A 22,181-nucleotide genomic window follows, 5' to 3' on the forward strand; every position below is an offset into this window, starting at 1 on the left:
ACTAATGTGTCTGCTGGGAGCCCTGTTTCTGGACTCAAAACAAAACTGGATCATTTTGAGTTCACTTATCCACCTCACTGGGAAACCTTAAAATTCCTTTTTATATTCAAAATGGTCACAAAACCATGTCATCTTCCTTTATGAAATGTCTCATACACTACTGAGGAATTTTTGCCGCAGATAGACTTAGTATGTTTTAAGTTTCAAAGACTCCAACACAGGAAGTGTTGGTTTAGATGCCCACATAACATCCACATTTCCACCTTCAGAGAGGAAATGCCTTCTCAGAACAATCACTGCAGCAGCAAAACCTAGGAGGCTGATAGAGTCTCTAAAAGGAATGTTGCCAGGAACATATTGCACATTGCAAAGAATATCTAGCACAATAGAAATTAAGCCTTTACTGTGGAATGTATGTCTTTCTTGGGGTTTACAGCAGATCCTTAGCATTCATTTAACATTTTTTGTGGTACATATTTACATTGTAAATTAATGATGAATGTTGGCAGGGATTACATTTGTGATATTCAGAAATAATTCTAGGCTTGCTGATGACTTGATTTCTACAGAGCTAGCAGACAGGGAAAGGATTTTGAAATGCACCGTGTCACCCATGTTGCAATCATTGCTCTTTCACTCAGATACCCAATGAAAAACCCAATGTGTGTTTGTCAGCAAAATACTTACACTCTGAAGATCACAAGTGTAGACTTTTAATTGTACAAGTTGTTTCAACCTAAATTTCACCATATTTAAAACACCAAACCAGGAATTTTGACAAAAACTCATTCATTCATTAATTTTCAGAGACAAAAATTGCTAAAAACAAAACGTTATGTGATTCCAATCCTACCCCAAAAAATCAGGTTGCTTGGCCAAGCAGAATATGCCCATTTTCCCCAACCCTGAACATTTAGGCATCAAAGTTGTAACTTAGCTCTGCCAATAAAGTCTGCCACAAACTCCCACAAATGGGAGGGAATCAAGGAGCTCCCACAAAAATGTCCCCCTCTTAGTATGTAATAAATCCTGTGTGCCAGGAGTGCTGTACTTGAAGAGAAGAAGAAGAAGAGTGTGGAAGTGGGGAGTCTACTAATTTATTTTCCCATTTAAACAAATCATTTTACCATAACCAAGGGGACAATACCACTAGGCAAATAATCTTACAACTAAGTGCACTTCACTGGAAACATATTTTTTCCCTATAATATACAACAGAGTATACTAATAGTATAGCACACTGTTTGGCGTGTGTTGTTGGAAATGAGTGGTGGGGCACAGACCTTTTAGGGCAGCTGGTGTATCCTCGCTGAGAAAACTAGTCTGGTTCTTTTCAAAAGAAAAACATCCTTCTCTAAATCACCTTTATGAGCCTCAGGGAGAAAAGTAACCCCTGGCCAGAGGCATGTTAGCAATATTCGGAGAAGGAAAATCCATCAAAGGCTGTTATTTTCTTGCCATTCTTGATCAGCTGGACTCTGACACATTTCCTGATGGCTGAATTAGGCTGCTTAGCCTCTACGCCAACTTTTTCCAGGACAATTCCCTTCGCATGGGAAGCTCCTCCGAAGGGGTTGGCTTTCAGGGCAGTACCCAAGTGGGCCTTCTTGTATTGCTTGTCGTGCCATTTCTGATCCCGTCGGTGGCTGCGAAGCTTCCTGGCAGTGCGAAGCCCACGGCACTTACCCATCGCGCTGCTGCTGGCCGCCAGATCACCTCAACCCTCTTTTTAATTTGGCAGCAGTAATTGACCAAGGAGCTTCCACAAGTCCCTCCAGCATCTTACCCTACTGGTCTACACTTGGACATTGTGTTAGACCATGTGTTAATAAACATGATGTTAAATACAATTTAGCATTAAAGGAAGACTAGGGCTGCTGTGTTTAAAATCTTGTCAGTTGGTTATGGTTAATCCTTAACAATTACTCTTTATTACCAAAGAACAAAAATACACCCATGCCCTATCACTGTTATAATGTATTAGTGTTCATAAAATGAATGATTCCGAGTACTGGCTGAAACACACAGTACTGACCAGGCACAGTTTGGAAAGGTACAGAGCCAACGTACTGAGCCAAACTGTGTGGTACATTTGCAGAATCAAGAGAGTAGAAATATGAACACTTTTGCAATATGAAAAATACTTAATATGGAGAGAACATTAGAATTCAGCTTTTCAGCATAAAAAAACTAGTATATTGACAACTGTATATCCTTTTTGACTCTCACGCCCTTTGTTGCCTGCCCACTAATAACATGGTTTCCAGTAAAGAATTTAATTTTTGTAGTGAAAGACAATGTCCAAATAAGGAATCAAGTCATCACTGGTCCAGAAGTTTAATAATTTACCTAAACAAAAGCAGATCTTAGTAATGATCAAGAACACTGCTATGTGCAAATGTATCTATTATTAAAACTGAGTCCTTAAGAACTCACCTGCATTAATTATTAGAGGCATTTATACAACTACTTTTAGCCATTTTACCCTTCCACTAATGTTTTAATGCTTTTAAGAAGATTACATAGTTAAGGAGAAAACAAACATAGTCGAGGAGAAAACAATGCCTGATGCTGAGCTTAAGGTTTGCCTTTCAGGGGTATGCACATTTCACAACCTGGTGGTAGTCTCAACACTTTAACGGAGAGGAATGAGGGGGTGGAGGTCTGAAGTAAACACAGAGTATCATCAGACTTATTGTTCTGATCTCTTACGAGGTCATAGCTATAACAGAAAGACACTCCTTGCAAAAGGAGATAGAAGCTGTATTACTTCTGAAGTACGAAATGTTAACAATTTGCTTCAAACACATAGGGGATAAAATCTGTAGTGTTCAAATGGAAATATGGGGTTTTTTTAAGTTAGTAAACTTCACAAACAAGTGTAGGATCCCAGATCATCAAAGTCCTAGAATACAGGACTGTAATAATCTAAAGTACTACTGGTATATGCATCCAAACTGCCTAACTAGAATTAGCTAAAACATCCTGTCTAGAATGCAACGAACCTTATGTAAAATCCATGATATATTTATGTATTGATGGATGGATGGATGGTTTGACTGTAGGGGTGTGCAGTGTCACTTCTGTCACTAAAAAGTCCTGGTAAAGAACAGGACGGGAGAGTTAAGCAGTGCATGGACTTTGTGATAGCCCTCTGCACAAATGCCACAAAGAGACGTGAGCGCTTTATCATGTTGTTCTGGAGATTTGTGACTTTTTTTTTTGTTCTATTGAACCCAGAGATGTTTCAAAATCAGAAGTATTTAAAATATTTATTAGTATTAATCACTGAAGGTTAAATAAAAACAGAACTACTTTTTAGGCAAAAATCTTATTAGATATTATACAATTAATGTGTAAACAGAAGATAAAGTATTAACAGATTGCAGCATCCCATACACATAGCGAGTGGGTCCAGCCCTGTCAAAGCCCTTACATAAACAAACAGAGTGATAGTACTTAGCACACAACTTTACACTGACATTTGGTCACTGGATCTGGTTTAAATAATTAAGGGTAGGATAGTAACATATATAATCAAGGTCTGATTACGAATCAGAGTGCTTTCATGTACAAGCTATCTAGTCATGATAATTACCAAGTACACTGGAGAGCAACATAAAATGGGGAAATAATGATAGGTAGTTTTTATTATTAAATAATGCAGACCTATGTTACGATGCAGCACTTCAAACTGACCTGTTGTACCACGAATAAAAATAATCACCTAATTAATCTCGTTTTTGAGGGTGTGACTTTTGCATCTACTGGTGCCAGTTAATGGATCATAATTGGTTCTCCAGATTTCCTTGTCCTGCATGGCAAATTTATATTCAGTAATATGCCATTTAATGCTTTAAAATGGCAAGTCAACAATGTACCTACATATATCTCCCTCTTATTGCTACCTTCTATCTTCAACCTTAAATTCAGAAAGGTGAAATGATCACTAATAAAATAATACATACTTACAGAATACAATATGCCGTATATGTGAACCAGATATAGCAGTGAAAAAAGTACTATGTGTCACTATAACAAAATATAAAACTATATTTATATATCTACACATACACACAGTATATATGGAAACTATTCCTTAATACAATTTTTCTAAAGTAACTAATTCATGACATCCCAGAAAACATGCCACCTGCAACTGGATGGTCAGTCTTGAGCTATGGTGCATACAAAAATTCCATATAACATATTCAAATTGCAGCTTATGCTTTAGCCCAGCTACTGGCTATCCTGCTGAAGCCAGTCTCTTGACAAGTCAGGTCTAGCTGGCTCACACAGAAGTGCTGCATTATTATTAGAGCAGATTAGTGATAGATTCAGATCTTACTATAGTAGCTTTTTTTTGTTTTTAAACCAGCCAGTTTTTTAAACAACAGTTGGTAAGAATTATAATTGGTGTTGAGACTTATTGTTCTGAGTTATTTTTTGGTACTCTGTAATTTTTCCAAATATTTAAAAAGAATGGCAACATTTCACAAACAAAAAAGGGCAACCACAAAAAGCTAACATCATGATTTACCAAACACATATGCTCCTAAACCAAGCCATAACCTCATTCCAAAATACAGACTAAAGCAACATGTCAAGACTAAAAAAACACTGGCTCTGAGGAATAATAGTTGGAGGCTACTCTTGCATCCAAAAAACCATAGGCACACTGTATATTGCAGTGACCTGTTATTCTCTCATTTCTGTCTTCAAACGGAAACTGACCACAGCCCAAATTCTGAAACAGTATTCATTCAAAACTTTTATTGACTTAAGAGTTGTGACGGAATAAAAACAGAATAAGGACTTCAAGATTTGGCCCCCTGAAATGTAAAAATATCTAATGTAAACCTCCTTTGGAAATACTAGAATTTTGCAAGTCTGTATCAACCAGAAAGTTGTCTCTACAATTTCTAATTTCAAACTATTTAACATAAGAAGACTCAGATTTGTTTCTGATCCACATATAACTCAATGCTAGCTGTGAAAGCTGGTTACGCACTTTAATACAAAATCTATATCACACAGATTGGCATCGTTTGCCAGTTCTTATTTAAATATGAGATTACAAGGCAACTGAGAATTACCTGAAGTTTACAGCCATCTCGAACAGATTTTAATGGGTTTGAGATGTCATGTGAAAATGAAGTTGGCTACATTTAGGTTTATGAAAACAAGTTAAAAATTAGTTTTATGCATGACTAATATAGCACAAAACCAATAAACATTTTATTAAAAAACGAACACTTGTAAATAGCCTTGCCATCTTTCCCTAACACGTAGCTAGCTGTAGCCTCTGCCTTTTTATGCTTAGTAAGCAGAGCTGCCTGTAGCATGATGAACATTAGTCCCTTAAGTAATATTAATTTGTGTTGTTGATCAGTTCAGTATTTCTTTAGCCCAGTAAATAAGTTAGCACTACAATGACTAAGGGCCTGATCCAAGTCCCACTGAAGTCAATGGAAAGATTCCCATTGACTTCAATCAGGTTTGGATCAAACCCTAAATATTCAAGACTATCCTACTACCACATTAACTCAGTAGCAGAGCCAAGCTTTAAGCAGTGGTGGAGCTATGGAGTCACTAGTGGTGCTACTTTCAATTATTCCCGTTGGCTTTAAAAGGTGGCACACATACACCTAAAAGCTACTTTGGGGTAGCAGTCACCCACTCTCCCCCAGACTATCTCTGCCACTGCATCGACTCACAACAAAACAGTAAGAATCTGTTTTTCTTTATAAGTATGTAGGTCCAGCTACATCCTGCTGGTAAATTATATATATTCTCTCTCCTTAGTTGGAAATAATTTTTCTCTTGTGTTTACTTTTCAAATAACTCCTCCACTGTTGTATAACAAATGTGATAAAAGGTCAAATGTTTCTAACAAGCAAAAATGTATCATGTTGTAGGATGAATTTGGCTTTTGATTTCATAATTTAAATTTCTTACTTTGCTTTAGCTCGTCATTAAATTTAGTGGAGAAGAGAAAAAAATAATTTACCTACTCTATCAATCACAGAACCAAAACATTACAGATGGAACATACCAACAGTTTTAGGTCACCTAGTCCATAATTCCAAATACTGGATTTTTCTCTGCACTGTGTTTTCTCATGCTTTGTTCAATCTAGTTTTAAATGTCTCAAGCAATGAGTGTTCCAAACCATCTGAGGAGACAATTCCACAATTGAACACACTGCACCTTTAGAAAAATCTACATAATTTCTTTTCTTAATTTCATGCCCATGACCTCAGACTATACCGTACTCCCTTATACCACTTTAGCAGCAGGTGGCAGGATTCATCCATTGACAGAACCCTGGAGGGAGACAAGAATGGATTTCTGCTGACTCATTGTGGCAGGTGTGACGCCATCTTGGAAATGAGGGAGGTGGGATGTCTCTTTGGGCAGAGGACATGGTGGCCTAGGGCAGTGAAGTTATCTGCAGGAAATCACAGCAACAGATAGGCTTAGGTTGGTGTTTGCATTTTGTTGCAATTTGTTATTAATAAGACCTAAATCCTGGAAAGTGAGTACATTTTGACTAAATGTAGTGGGTGGGGTATAGGCTCTTTCTGGATCAGAATGGGAGCTCCATCTGCTTACAACCACCCTAAACAATTCCTCTTCCTCCGTGGAAATTTCATCCTTCAGGTACATGCAGATAGAGGAAAGTATGTCTCTCAGTCGACATTTCACCAGGCTATCCATCACATGCTGGGCCAAATTCTGTCCTGATTCACAACTTGTAAAAACTGGGCTCTCTCTCTCTCATGTTGGATCCATTTTTCTAGTTCCCGACTTCAATCCATTTCTTGATGATGGTTGATCAAATCATCTGACAAAACTACAGCTCTAGAAAAGTCACAGACAAGGAATCTGGCTAAAAGCAAAGGCAGAGAAGTATGCAGCCCAAAGTTCAGGTTTTAAATTGTATGCACTACATTGCTTAAGATTAATTTAAAACACACTGAGTCCACTCTCATGTAAGAGGAGAGACTTTTCAGCAAATCTAAAGTTTCTATGTAAAAAGCCATTTTATTTTAAAAAAAATTAACAGTCATTGGTTTAAACAGAGAATTGGAGTAATTTGACTTAAGAATTTTGGCAGGATTCTAGGGAGGATTTTCCATCTAGGTTTTGCAAAATCCTTTCTGCTTATGATCCTTGCATTTTTATTGGCACACAGTATTGAAATTATTGCTTTCACGGCAAGGTGCCATGCCACTGAGGTTGTGATACCCTTTTGCTCAATGAATACGCAAATGGCATTTTATTTTATTCTTTTCAAGTAAATCAAAACAGGCCATTTTGGGTCAGCAGCACCGTCTAGTGGTCTGTGTAGTCTGCTTTCCAAGTTTGATTGCTCCATTGTTGCCATTTTCATGAGAGTCCAAGGGTGGAATTTGTCGACCTGAAATATATGAAGAAAATACTGAATTCGATATTCTGCTGTAGCAAAACATCAGATATATTAGTAAAGAATTACTTAGTTTGCACTAAAACTATGTAAGTCAGATATGAATGTGAAACAACTGTTTTCCATGTAGCTTGTACTTTGTTTCTCTAGTTTATATCTTGGTAAGTGAAAGGCTTTGTCCCATTTTTTAAAATATATACCGATTGTCAATTGGTGACATTTAGATCATAAGAACAGCTATACTGGGTCAGACCAAAGGTCCATCTAGCCCAGTATCCTGTCTTCTGACAGTGGCCAATGCCAGATGCCCCAAAGGGAATGAACAGAACAAGTAATCATCAAGTGATCCATTCCGTCGCCCATTCCCAGCTTCTGGCAAACAGAGGCTAGGGACACCATCCCTGCCCATCCTAGCTAATGGCCACTGATGGTCCTATCTTCCATGAATTTATCTAGTTATTTTTTTCAACCCTGTTATAGTCTTGGTCTTCTCTGGAAAGGAGTTCCACAGATTGACTGTGGGTTGTGTGAAAAAAATACTTCCTTTTGTTTGTTTTAAACCTGCTGTCTATTAATTTCACTTGGTGGCCCCTAGTTCTTGTGTTATGAGAGAGAGTAAATAATACTTCCTTATTTACTTTCTTCACACCCGTCATGATTTTATAGACCTCTATCATATCCCCCCTTAGTCATCTCTTTTCCAAGCTGAAAAGTCTTTTAAATCTCTCCTCAAACTGCAGCCATTCCATACCCCTAATCATTTTTGTTGCCCTTTTCTGAACCTTTTCCAAGTCCAATATATCTTTTTTTTGAGATGGGGCGACCATATCTGCACACAGTATTCAAGGTGTGGGCGTATCATGCATTTATACAGAGGCAAGCGTTTGTAACACTGAAATTGTTATACATTTACTTCAATGAGGAAAGATATTTTATTAATAACTTGTAACACTATTAAAAGGCACAGGTTCTGTTCTCTCTCCCACTTGAACACAAATGGTCCTAGTTTAGCAAGAGTTTAAATCATCTCTGTTTTCAGTGCATACATTTATTGTACCCCAGAGCTCTCCAAATCACAAAAGCATTGTAAACAAGCAAACATGAACCATAAATGGAAAGGTGAAACAAAACCATTATTTTAACTGCATCCCTCTCTCTGTTTCTTGGTCGCCTCAGCTCCCCAGCAGATGGGTTTGCTTGTCTAGTAAGCTCCTGATTCTTATTTAAATTTATTTGAATTTAACAACAACAACAAAAGTTTCAGCCCTAACTGGGGTTCTAATGCAAGGCAAGGGCCTGCTGCTTTAAGTCTCTCCCCGTATGCCTCTTCAATTCTGCTATGACTTCTGTTTCATCGACCAGCTACATACGGGTGACACAGAATATGCCCATTAAATATGTTGCAATTAACAAGCCTGGTCATTCAATGCAGGCATATCAGGAGTGACTCGTGTGAAAACTAGGGTCTAGAATTAGGGAAAGTAAGAACCTGCTGGCTCTCACAGTAGCAGGTAAGAATGTTACATGAATGAGTTTGGTCACTGTATGGTGGCACTGAGGATTGGATTCCAGGTGTTATAAAAAGAAGAACTTAATATTTGAAAAAGGCTTCCCGAGAGGGTGATGATGATGACCTTTTGGAAACATGGAGAAAAACTACTGCACTGAGTTCATGACGTTTCTAAAGTATTTGAACTTGGTTCCAGGTGACCCTGGAGTCCTGCCAGTTTTTCTGGGAGCCTAATACAGTTAAGAATGTTGGAATGTGTAAACTTAATTTCCATAATATACCATTAAGCAAACGTTTTCTCAATGTTTGTATCTTTGAACAAGAAATTTGAAGAGGAGAGTGTAGATGTGCAAGTTTGTTTAGAGACTGTTCAGAAATCCACTGTAAACATTTTATTATGTTAGTTCTAACTATTTTTCAGCCCGAGCTTCACAGTACTAGTGAGTTTAAAACTGTGAGTATTCTGAACTATCACAACCAATAAGAAGCCATTGGAGGAGAATGTTGCAGGGGCTTCACCAAAGTCAGCAATTATTTTGTCCGGTTCAGAATAGGACACGGTACTCCAAGCTGTGAATTGCCTTTATTTTATTATTGGTTTTTCATACCAATATAAAATACAATAACAATTGGAAATACAGGCAAGTCTGATCTTACACTGGGGTTACGTTCCGTTGTCAGCGTGTAAAGCGAAAAACGCGTATAGTCAAAATTACATTGAGTGTAATGGCGGGCGGAATCTCCAGCACTACAAGAACACTATTTAAATTATTTTTCTCTTTTTTTTGTTTTTTTTTGTTTTTGCTGACCGCGCAAAGCTGAATTCACGCATGTTAAATGCGCGTAAGATGAGACTCGCCTGTAATACAAAAAAGAAATTCTCTACACATGCTGCGATTGGTGCTGTCATAAATTAACGTGCAATAAGTAGAGTAACTTTATGAAGAATATATGTTGTTGTTGATCTTGTTCTGTTAATTCAATAAAAGGCAACAAAGTTTCAAACTCCTTTTCAGTCTTGTGGTTTTGATTTTTTTTGGTATGCAAGTTTTCTCATCATCATTATTGCCAAAATTTTGTTAAATCAAGATGATACTGTTGAACTAAATATTTTTAATCTTATCAAGAAACTTGTCCCTGCTCAAGGGACTCCTAGGATCTGATTGAGTTATCCTGAGTAACAATGCTGAAGTCAATTGAGTTACACTAGTGTAAAATTCAATATAATGAGATAGAATCAATCTCACAATGTGAGCAATAAACTGAGGTCAGTCTCTTCTAGTATTCAGGGTATGGAGCAACAGTGTTCATCTGAGAAAACGTCTCTCCATTATAAAATAGACGAGCTGGAGACTATGATTAGAGTTTGAAATCTGTTTGGCTGACTTTAGAGAGAAAATAAGATATTTGGGCTCACAGCATTGTCTATTTCAGAACTCTTTAATTGGTGATCTCAGCAGAGGCAGTAACACATAAAGAATGTTTTAGAGAGCTAGCAAAACGATCCAGATGATTAGTAGGGGAAAGATGAGCCTTAGCGTCAAATCCAAGTCAGTGGTGACAAGTTTTAACTATATGAAAGATTTTTGGTGGTCTCCGTTCGTTTCTTAATAGGCATAGTGTCCATATCACAAAACCCCAATTGGATCTAGTTGGCATACACTAAGCAGGATCAGCAGAGCAATCAAGAACTGAATTGGTTTACAGAATAAATTACTCTCTCATCTGTTTAGGTTGCCCCTCCAGAAAAGGGGTGAAGCACATTACATGTGTTGGGAAGCCTAAATTGATACCACCTATGCTATAGATGTTCTGTAGATAATGTTAAGAGAGCTATGTTCTGGACTATCAAGCTAGTCACTAGTCTCATGGACAAATATATTAACTGAAACAGTTTTTAAAAATGATGAATTACCATCAAACCAGGACTGCCCTTCTTGGTAATTTCTGTTCACAATCAGAAGAGATGGAACTGTTCTGTTCCTTAAACAGAAATATTAATCCAGACCACAGACATGGTCTCCTCTCCAGGTTTCGTAGAGAAGGATACATATTACCATGATGTAACCAGTTGGCTGGAGCAAATAGATATAATGCTTTAGGAGTCCAGATGAAATGTACAGGTTCACAGAGAAGAAGAAATATAAATGCATTTGTCCAAGAACACATTGAGTTGGAACTGGAGAAATCTGGAACTTTTGTGTGCTTCTGCTAGAGTGATCCAATCAACCTTAGGTTTTCTGTAGTTCACATCACTGCCATTTCTAAGTGCTCCACTTTAAAAGTAGGTTATGTCATTTTAATTACTGGAATATTTGGCTTATTTTTGCTAGTGTTTAGAGGATTTTTTATATGTGAAGACGTACAGATAAAAAAAGCCTTCACACAAACAGCTTTATTTCATTTTTTATTTTATACACTCAGGCTGTTTTATAAACATGCACTTCCAGACACTGATGCGAGTCTTGAGATCCTCAAGTGGGCACGGCTTGGTGCATGAAAAACTGAGGCAAACAAAGATAGTTCAGGAGCAGGAATGTTGACATAGTCAAGCCTCTGATGTGTAAGTCCTCAGTTTGGCAAAGAGGGAGCATCAAATCAACTGTATTCCGCTCTCAAGTGTGCTTGAATTGGGCTGGGACTGCCCAGAACGACAATCCAGGGCCTATTTTGATAGCATTCTGACTTCTACTCCTGAACTACAGACTAACAGGGTGAAGAGCCAGCATTCTGGGAGCCTAAGTTCAGAGGCTGTCAATGTGAGGGTGCAAGAAGCAAGAGTTGGGGGAATTAGGGGCTGGGAGGAGGGAAAGTGAAATGGTGTAGAAAAGAAAGAAACACAGTAGAACCTCAGAGTTACGAACACCTCGGGAATGGAGGCTGTTCGTAACTCTGAAATGTTTGTAACTCGGAACAAAATGTTATGGTTGTTTTTTCAAAAGTTTACATCAGAATATTGACTTAACACAGCTTTGAAACTTTACTATGCAGAAGAAAAATGCTGCTTTCCCTTTATTTTTGTAGGGAAAGCAGCATTTTTCTTTTACATTTTACATTTTACATAGTTTACATTTAACACAGTACAGTATTGTGTTTGCTTATTTTTATTTATTTATTAAGGTCTTTTTTTGTCTCTGCTGCTGCCTGCTATGATTGTATACTTCCAGTTCCAAATGAGCAGTGTGGTTGCCTGGCCAGTTCCTAACTCTGAGGTTCTACTGTATAGGACAGGGAGCAAGAGGGAGAGAACAAAGACTGAGGGACAGCAAAAGGGCCTGGGGCACAGAGAAAGGGTCCCCTTTGGAGGGAGCAGCTGCATGAGTCAACTCAGTTCCCTAAGATGCTCTGTAGACCTAATAAAGTTCCTTTTTGAAACTGATACTCAGTTGTAAACAGTATTACAGTATCAGCACCAGTGTTATCTAAATAATAATACATGTAAGTTTTAAAAAATACTAAAACACAGAAATTTAAGAATGAGGCTGTCCAGAGAATTATCTACGGTTCTGCTCTTGCAAAATAAGCCCAGTAATTAGCTTCAAGTATAAATTCCTGGGTATTTGTAATAAGATTATAGATTGTAACACGGGACTGTGCAAGACTGTCTGTGAAAGGTTGAAAGGTCCTTACAGTTCAATTTAAGGAAAAAAGGTTTACATCCTTGCAAAGACATGAGAACAACAGCTATTACTTCAGACAACCCATGTGTTAAACATAGGCCCTAGAATTATGGATTTTCATCACAGCCTTGGATATAAACTGTTACAGTTCTTTTACACAGAACAAAATACTAAATATTTTTTTGTTCACACCTGTTCTGGTTCTTCCATTGTGGTCTATTGTGTTTCCTGCTCCTACTGTATTTTTGGAAATTCATAGGGTTTGGGTTTTTATTAAGTTATTGAGCATTCTTCACTCCTGATTTGTGTGGCCTCTACTCTAGTTTTGTGTCTTTGTACATAGCTGGTTTAGTTGACATAAATGTGTGCATGTTTTTTTGTGGGAGTTTTTATGGCTCACCTCCCTTGTACCGCTTTTACAGAAACACTATGGTTTGAACGGTTTGTTCTGTTTAATAATGCTTTTCGGTGAGTGATTTCCCCCACACATGATGCAGGAAAATGGGCTGTGCACTGAAAACGTGCAGAGACAGACAGAATTCTCCCAGCTAGGCTGCAGAATAGATATGACACTGCTGTTGCAGGTTACGGCTACATGACTGCTGTGCAGGACTCAAATGGGGCCAGAATGCTTTGGAAGGCTGTTCCAGCACTTTTTAATGGCACTGCAATGCTTCTGATTGCACTTCCAATACTTTCTGACACTTTTTCTTTTAGGACTGGAGCACTGCTGCTGTGGCCCACCTCAAATGGGAAGTTTAGAAGTTGAACCCCTGCGGTTCTAGGTACAATGACTAAAGTCATCTCCTTAAACAGCAAGTCTGTTTGACTAGAGCCAGGTACAAAGCACAGCTCCATGGGCGGGAGTAAGGACCCCATGCATAGGTTCATTGTGTTCCCCCATTTAGCTGAAACACACAAGTTCAATAAGGACAACTATGGGAGGAAGGAGTGGGCAAAGAGAGGGGTCATAAAACATGTGTGTCATGGCCAGGTCTTGGGCAGCCAGACCTAGTAGTCAGAGCCAGGGCCCACAGTCATGAGACAGGAGTTTGACTAGGTAAAGATACCAAGAGATCAGAGGCAGAAGACAAACTGGAGATCAGAACCACAAGTCAGGTATCAGAGTCAGGCTAGGTCAGGATGCCAGACAGTCAGAGGCAGGAGCCACACTGGACACCAGGAACCACAAATCAGATGCCAGGAAATCAAGGCACAGGAGCAGGGTGGAGCCCAATTGTTCAAACAGCTTCCTGCTCCTGCTGCTGGCTTAAGTAGGGCCAGTGGGCCAATCAGCCACTGTGGACCACCACCAATTGGACATCAGGGGCAGAACCTCACACTGGGGCTAGACTTCATGGGTCACAGGTAAGCCCTTATCAGCAGGCTGCCAGGTGGAGGGTTGGAGGTAGTTGTTCCCATGAACCCTGCAGGCTGGGTTTGAGATCTGTAGGCCATGACAGTATGTGTTTTATCCAACAGTTTTGGCATGTTATTTATGGCAATGTACCATCTTTTGCTGTGTTCACATATATATGCGCTATCGAGTCCACATTCAAATACTACAAACCTACAAACTTTCTCCTGTCTCTTTTCTGAGTTGCGGTAAGGTCACAAGTATGCCCACTGAGACAATCTTTCTATGCATCCAAAAGATTATCTAGGATATTTAATGCATTTGCTTGGATAACTAGTGCATGTTCATTTCAGTTTCACTGATTTTCCAAGTCAAATATAGCCATTATTAGCGGGTTGTCATTGCTACCCATTGTAGCATTACCTACCAAAGGGATAAACTAATTATTAATGATTAAGTTATGCAACATGGGTGAGTTTTTGTATTAGTACATTCATACATACTGATAGGTTATATCGGACATAGACAATGAAGCAAACTAAACTGGTTAAGGGACTGGTTCTCCAAACCAGATGAATTACAAGATCTGTAACCTTCTGAAAGGCATAACAGGCAAAAAAAATCAATTAACATTTTCAGATACATCCTGTTCAAGTGAAATGATTGGTCAATAGCTTCTCAGGTAATGTGTAGCAGATGGTGTGATTTTCTAGGAGCAAAGAAACATTTCACACATCTATTTATCATATACTGAGTTTGTGAGGAAAAAAAGGAAGCGGTCGTAAGGCAATAGAGAGAGACAAGGTGGAGTGGAATATGCTTTATATTCTGTTTTTATTCAAGAGCTGATTACACTGGAATTCTTGGAATGAAAAATGAATATGGGGTGTTCCCCTTTCCTTTCTAGCAATGTTGATTTCTTCCCCTTTAACAATCCTGGGGAGAAAACTTGTGCTGGATCCCAATGAAAAGTGACTATTTCTACTTATCCTAGTCATCCAGGAATATGCCTCCACATAAAAAACCCCAACAAAATGACAATTAGATCAACAGTTACCTGCCCTACAGCAGTTTATGCATGGAGGTATGATACAGGTTAGGATTTAGATACACTGAAAGAGCTATGTGGGAGACGCTTACATAGCACCTACCCAAGCTATGCCCTATTCTAGTCTAGTCAAAGTTACTGTTAGTTGTGACGCATGGCCAGAAAGGGTTAAACATCCTGCAAAATAAATGACTCAAATTCAACCCTTAAAGACATGTGAGGAGATAACATTTGTGATTTTGTGTATTTACATATATATGGGCAGTGGTCAACAATGTAATCAACAGTCCCTGTCTATGCTATTCTGATAATTCAAAGATCAAAAGAACATCCTAGCATTTAAATGAAGTGTAAGCCTGGGATATCTCTGTATTCATCTCTCTTTGAAATTGGAACAGGCGATTGTCTTATGTTAATTCATATAGCTAAGTACTGGTGATAGACTGCCTGAGGATAAATTGCCTTATGTTAATCTTTGTGAATAACTAACTAATAATGCTTAGGAAATAAGGGCCTATTGTTCCCCAAAGGACTCCAACTTGTCAAAGAAGACCTGAAACTGTATAAGAGATCTTTGGGTCCTGATCCTTTTAATCTCAGACCTGCTTAAGCTTCATCAGGGTAAATTTGAGTCGCAAGATGAGATCCCAGTTAAGCTGGATGATCATTTTCAAAAGGACTCCAAATAACATCCACAAGAAACTTGTAAATGTACTTACTGATGCCTTGAAAGAGTTCCTCAATGTTAATAGCATTCTTTGCACTGGTTTCAACAACAATTGCACCTATAGATTCTGCATATTCTTTGGCATCCTTCATAGGTACCTCCCTAAAAAAAGTTTTTGAAAGCAAACAAATTAGTGTGTATTTATAAAAAAACAAATATTCTGAAAGACACCTCAAGTCGCATTGTTCCCAGTTTCAATTGAACAAGTTTGGATCTTCTGGTGATGACATTCCTTGCTTCTCTAATGATAAATATTTAAGTCTCAGTCCTGCTTCCACTGAAGTCCATGTGAATTTTGCCATGTCATTTAGTATGAGCAGACCCAAGATATAAAAGCATATTAAATCTTTTGCAAAATATTTCACAACAAAGGGCTTGATTCCCTTATATGCGGTGATGTAGATTCAAAATCATAATCCTTTGTTTCCTTCCACATTTCTGTCTCTCAAAGAGCTATCCCCACTTTTCTTATATTCAGGTGGGATTATGAGCCAGCTGCCTGTCACAGAATAATCAATTTAACCTTTTCCCACCGAAACACAGCTAAAAGGATGGGGGGATTTCAGGCAAATAGTGCCGGCCTATTACAATCATATAGATTGCAGAAATTTAAAACTTCTCACAAAGCATAAAAAAAATCCTAAACACAGCCTAGATAGAAATTATTTAAGACGTTTTGATTCTATAAAGAATACTTTTGGTGGTGGTAGAGGTTTCTATCTAGTTGGTCATGTTCAAATATCAAGATATCAATCTGGGTCGTTGATAAGGATTTTGGGGTCTGGTGCCAAGACCAAGTTTTGAAAACTAATAGACTTTAAGGTCAGAAGGGACCATCATGATCATCTAGTCTGACCTCCTGCACATGGCACACCACCAAACCTCACCCACCCACAGAAAATAAATGATCTTTGATTGCTATCAACCTTTTTTTCCCCCCACTTGACAAAGATGCATGAGAAGCGATGTATAAAACATTAGAAAAAGAGCATCCAGCTCTGGAGATTCAGCCCATAAACAGGACTGTCCAAAGTGAACACACAAACAGGATGGTTTTTGGCTATTATAAATGAAGTTGGATTGAAAGGATCACATGTTTAGCTGTTTATAAGTGGCAGGAGATTGTGGCTGATTCCGACAAAAACACGCAAGCCACTGACTCCAAACCACATTGGAAACAAGAATCTTAGGGCCAGATTCTCCAGTCCACAAAGGTTAGTTTGTGCCATATAAATGGTGCAAAGAGGCCTTAAAACAACTGGTGACAGCTGGTTCCCCTTGTGTAGGGAACTCTCCACTTGTGGAAAGCTGGTGGATGCAGCTCTACCTTCTCCTATGCCAGGTCCCCCAGTCATGGTGTAAGGGGAGAGAGCATGGAGGAGAGGATGCTCCACTACGCTTGATTCTACACTGACATAAGGTCTGTCAGTTGCTTCTTTCTACAATAATAAATTGGGTGACAGTATTGGAACGACTTTACTTTGACCAAAATAAAGCTTTGTTTCTCAAGCAATTTATTCTAAGCCAAGAGGTGAGTAAACATAAACTAATGGTATTAACAGTGAGAGAAAGAGCCAAGAGACGAGCAGAGACTTAGAAGGGAGTTGAGAAGGTTTGGATTTAGAAGTCCTGGAGAGGGAATACCTGTTTTGAAAGATGTTGACGAAACTGTTTGCAGTTAAAAAACCCTCAGCATATACAGTTTAAAGCTTCTACACATATTTATTTAAATAGAAAATGTTTTGTATGGACAGCGTAAATAAAGAGCCTGTATGTAAAGCTTGGGATTTCCTGACCCTGCATTTGGAGTACTCCAGAGAACCAAAATTTCAGAAAGTATCTCAGTTTTTAGAGAGGAAGATTATGTCCTTTGGTCTCTATATTGCCCCAAGAATTTAACAGTGTTTTTGTCACTGGTGGGCAAAGTAGCTCATTTATTTAAATAACATTCTGATCTGAGCTCTTTCAACAGAGATTCTGTGCTTGATGGATAATAACCTGGACATAATCAGAGGGTAGAAATTCCAATATAAAATATTTTTAAAAAACAAACTCACTCTAAATTCTAAAGCCAATAACAAAATTGTAGCGATTTTGATAAAAATTTCCATTCTCAAAGATGATATTCCCTGGGAGCCAGAGGGAGGGAATTTATTTCAGCAAAGTGTCAGAACTGTTGATGGCCACGTAATAATAATACAAAGAATAACCACATGTCTTCTGGATGTCTTGATTCTAGGTTGGCAGCTAGCACCTATATATTAGAGGTCTGTAAAAAAGAAACAAAACAAAACAAACCACCACCACAGGAGGGTAACATGGTCATTGCTAGAAGTACCAGAGGAAACTATATTAGCCCTTTGCTAGTGGAAGTCAAATCTGTTCCTCTATTTTTCCCCAGTCATTTCTCCCTTTATTAGCTCCTGTGGCAATGGAGACAGATCAAGACAAGTGGAACTTGGTTCAGCCTGTCCTCTTTTGCCACCATTCACATTTGCCATAACAATGTCTGATACTCTAGAGACTGTCTAGCAGAACATTTCTGGCAAAGTAACTTGTAAAAATTCCATAAGGATAAACAGAGCTGCCAAAAGTCATGTAGAAATAGCAGGTTGCTCGTGTGTGCCCTCATTAGTTACATTACATTTTTTAAATCCCCTTGTACAGAAGTATTTGTATTTTCTATTCAGTGAAATTAATGTGATAAGTTGATACATATATTTCACCTTAAGCCATTTCCAATGAAGTAAACCTTAAGACTAAAACACCAAAGAATACACACAACTGTATAAATTACATGGTCAATCAGATTTCTGGTAGAATGGTGACGATTTCATGTGTAAAATATATCTTGCTGTCTACCTGTCCTCAAAAGTCTTTTTATTATAACACCAGCAAAATAGTTCAGGAACATGCAAAGTGGGAGGAAAAAGTCATTGCCTGAAAGAAAAGACTCTCGAAACCTCTCCCATATTTGTGAACATCAGGAGAAAATATTGGTAGAGTTTGATATTTTGTGCAAATATTAGACTACATTGCCTTTAGTGAGACAAATGTGCATTGCACAAGTGTAAGGAGAATCGTCACCATGGAAGCTTCCCTCCTGAGGACTGGCACTCAATAGCTCATTGCCACATGTGTGGCACTAAGCTGATTCATATCACTAAAACATCATATGTTGTATTTTAACATACAGTAACGCCTCGCTTAACATTGTAGTTATGTTCCTGAAAAATGCAACTTTAAGCGAAATGATATTAAGCTAATCCAATTTCCCCATAAGAATTATGTAAATGGGAGAGTTAGATTCCAGGGAAATATTTTTCACCAGACAAAAGACTATATTATATACACACACACAGTATAAGTTTTAAACAAACAATTTAATACTGTACACAGCAATGATGATTGTGAAGCTTGGTTGAGGTGGTGAAGTTAGAGGGTAGAAGAGGGTGGGATATTTCCTAGGGAGTTCTTTGCTGCTAAATGATGAACTAGCACTCTGATGAGCCCTCAAGGGTTAATACATTGCTGTTAATGTAGCCTCACACTCTACAAGGCAGCACAACTGGAGGGAGCTGAGACAGCATGGCAGACAGAGACAGAGAAACACACCCTGTGTGTGTGAGAGAGAGAGAGATGCACATTGCCCCTTTAAGTACGCTAAACCCACTGTAAGTACATTGCCTTTTTAAGTAGATCAGCAGGTTGAGACAGTAGCTGCTGCCAGCAAGCTCCCTCCGTCCTAAGCCCTGTCATGCCCCGCCCCATGCTCTATGGAGATAGGGTAAGCGGGGGGCAGAAACAGGAGAGGGGGACACCCTGACATTAGCACCCCCCGCACAGCAAGCAGGAGGCTCCCGGAAGCAGCTCCAAAGCAGAGGGCAGGAGCAGCACATGGCAGTGGGGGGAGGGACAGCTGAATTGCCGGCAACTGATAGCCTGCTGGGTGGCTGCCACTGCACAGGGAACTTAGGGGAGCTGCTGGGGAGCTGCTGGTCCACTCTGGTTCCAAGCCCCAACCAGCTGGCTCCAACGGGCTGCTCTTTCTGCAAGTAGTGGACAAAGCAGGCGGCTGCCAAACAACGTTAGAAGGGAGCACAGCGCAACTTTAAACGAGCATGTTCTCTAATTGATCAGCAACAAAACAACGTTAACCGGGACAACTTTAAGTGAGGAGTTACCATATTAGATCGCTCCATCTGCACTATCTGATTGCGCTTTGTAAGTGAATCACCAAACTTGGGATTCTTTAATTAATCAAGCAAAGGTACTATTGAGAATATTAAAGCAACACATTTAAATTAGTCGAAGGGGCCAAACAGAAAGGACCACAAACTTCACTTTGCATTGGTATGCTACATTTAAAAAACCCTTTATTTCTTTCCCCATATGGAGAGACTTGCTGCTTTCTGTTATTCACACCAAGAAGTTGGAAGCCATCTATCTAATCATAGGGGACTCAGCCAGCCTCACTGTCTTAGCACAGTGAACTATCATTAGGGGACCAAGCCAATATATAAACTGTGTCCTTCACTCCCAGGCCAAGAGAAGCTGGGAGCACTGTTCAGGAGGCCCTGGGGAGAAGGAGTGCCTCATGATTCTGTGCAATAACTCCTCTGGTCTCTAGAGTGACACTGAAAGCCTGTTTACAGGGCTACGGTTCTCACAAATGTCATTCAACAAAGCACTTGATCACATGCTCTGGGGCTTTGCTGAATCAGGGCCCGTGTAATGACTTTAAGGGGCAGAGGAATAAATGTGAAACATGATGGGCAGTGGGAGAGTCCTTGGGATTCTAAGAGGAAAATAACCTAAACAATCATGGACCTTGGTCTCACATTGTGGAAGAAAACACATCCAACACAATTCATCCCTAAAATGACAAAAAACGCATTGATCACCACAAAGGATTACTTGTCGTACAACAAAACATGTTTCCCATGGCTACGAGGGTACATGCAAACCCAAACATGAGTTGAGAAATATAAACGCAAATCCATCCTTGTAACATGCCATGAGTAGTGTGATCTTGACTCTTCTACAGAGGAATGGAGTCAGACTCTAAGAAGAGTCCTTCTCCTCACACCTAGGACATAAGTCTGTTATTTGAGGATAGTGAGAGCCCTTATGTTCTTGCAAATGTACTTTCTGCAATAAAGCTCTCATCCTGCATCTGGCATTAAGCCTTCATTTGATTAAAACACAGCATTTCTAGCACTCCAGCGTTGATCAGGCACGTTTGAGATATGCATGCAGTATACATTGGAATTAGTTATAGTACAACAGAATGAAAAATCCCATATTGTATCAATCAATGTAATGTGCCAGAGCCTGCAGCATGCACAGAAACAACATTTGACATCCCGCAATTCTGGTCAAACCAGTGGAAGTGCAGCAAAAAAGGGAGTTCAGAGTAAAATATTTTGGAGGATGTGATGCTGCTGTTAGTTGAACCTGATCCTGACTAATTGAAATCAAAGGTATTTATTTCAATGGGGGCTTCCACTGTAAATAGCAGTAGGGTTGCCAGTTTTGGTTGGATGTATTCCTGGGGGTTCCATCAAATGACATAATGTTTAATTAAAGATTAATCCCTTAATTCCTGGAGACTCCAGGATAATCCTGGAGTGTTGGCAACCCTAACTACAGGTGACAATACAAACATGGTTGTGTAAGGGAGGAAAGCAGTGCAGAACAAACAGCATTCTAATACCAAATAGATACATTACCTGAGATCAGAAAGATCACATTTGTTTCCAGCGATGGCCATGACAATGTTTTCAGGACCATGTTCTTTTAATTCTTTTACCCATTTCTTCAAAGTATGAAATGAATCCTAAACCAAATACATAAAGAAACATCTAGCAGGATCTCCCTGATTGACAGACACAGTCATTTTTTTTAAGTTACAGGAAGGGCACACAGAAAGCCCTCACGTGACAATGATTTCCAGGGACTCTCATTAAAAGGCATGATTGATGTTACTGAACCTCAGATCTAGCTCTTCACTGCATTAACCCATCAAGCCAAATGTTCTCCTCAGAAATGCATGTGCAGCTTCTGCTGAGATCCATGGGAGTTGTGCATGAATCTCTGAGGGAAAGGTATGGCCTAGCGTTTGGGATATAATGTACATCCCACAATACTACGCAATACTTGGAATATTAAACTTTCAGAGAATGAAAGTTGCTGCACAGAATTCTGAGTAAGGATGACACAACTAAGTTCCACCTTCACAAGGTCTACAGACTTTCTGACCGACTATGAGTAATTTCAGTTAAAAATTATAACCTACGGTACTGCTATGCAGCCATGACCAGTGTCAGCTAGGGTTGCCAAATTTGGTTGACATATTCCTGGAGGTCTCATCATGTGACAATCTTTAATTCCGGAAGACTCACGGACAATCCTGGAGGGTTGGCAACCTTAATGCAGCAATGGGTCATTACACTAATGCACTGGTGAACAGAGCCAGGCCTTTACTGCT

The 22,181-nt window shown here is 39.1% G+C and overlaps 1 protein-coding gene across 3 annotated transcripts in view; it reads right to left on the minus strand.

Annotated features, from left to right (window-relative positions):
- Window positions 1–3,255: 3,255 nt before the first annotated feature.
- Window positions 3,256–22,181, minus strand: part of RAB31 (RAB31, member RAS oncogene family) — a 99,827-nt gene continuing 80,901 nt past the window's right edge. For all 3 annotated transcript variants that reach the window (XM_039526624.1, XM_039526623.1, XM_039526625.1), the window contains 3 exons: window positions 21,424–21,530; window positions 15,684–15,793; window positions 3,256–7,423 (listed from right to left, as the gene is read on the minus strand). In XM_039526624.1, the coding sequence (XP_039382558.1) occupies window positions 7,326–7,423; window positions 15,684–15,793; window positions 21,424–21,530 (315 nt within the window). In that variant the 3' untranslated portion in view covers window positions 3,256–7,325. The remainder of the gene's footprint in view (window positions 7,424–15,683; window positions 15,794–21,423; window positions 21,531–22,181) is intronic.

The sequence above is a fragment of the Mauremys reevesii genome, linkage group 2 (genome assembly GCF_016161935.1).
Source record: "Mauremys reevesii isolate NIE-2019 linkage group 2, ASM1616193v1, whole genome shotgun sequence".
Lineage (NCBI taxonomy): Eukaryota > Metazoa > Chordata > Testudines > Geoemydidae > Mauremys > Mauremys reevesii.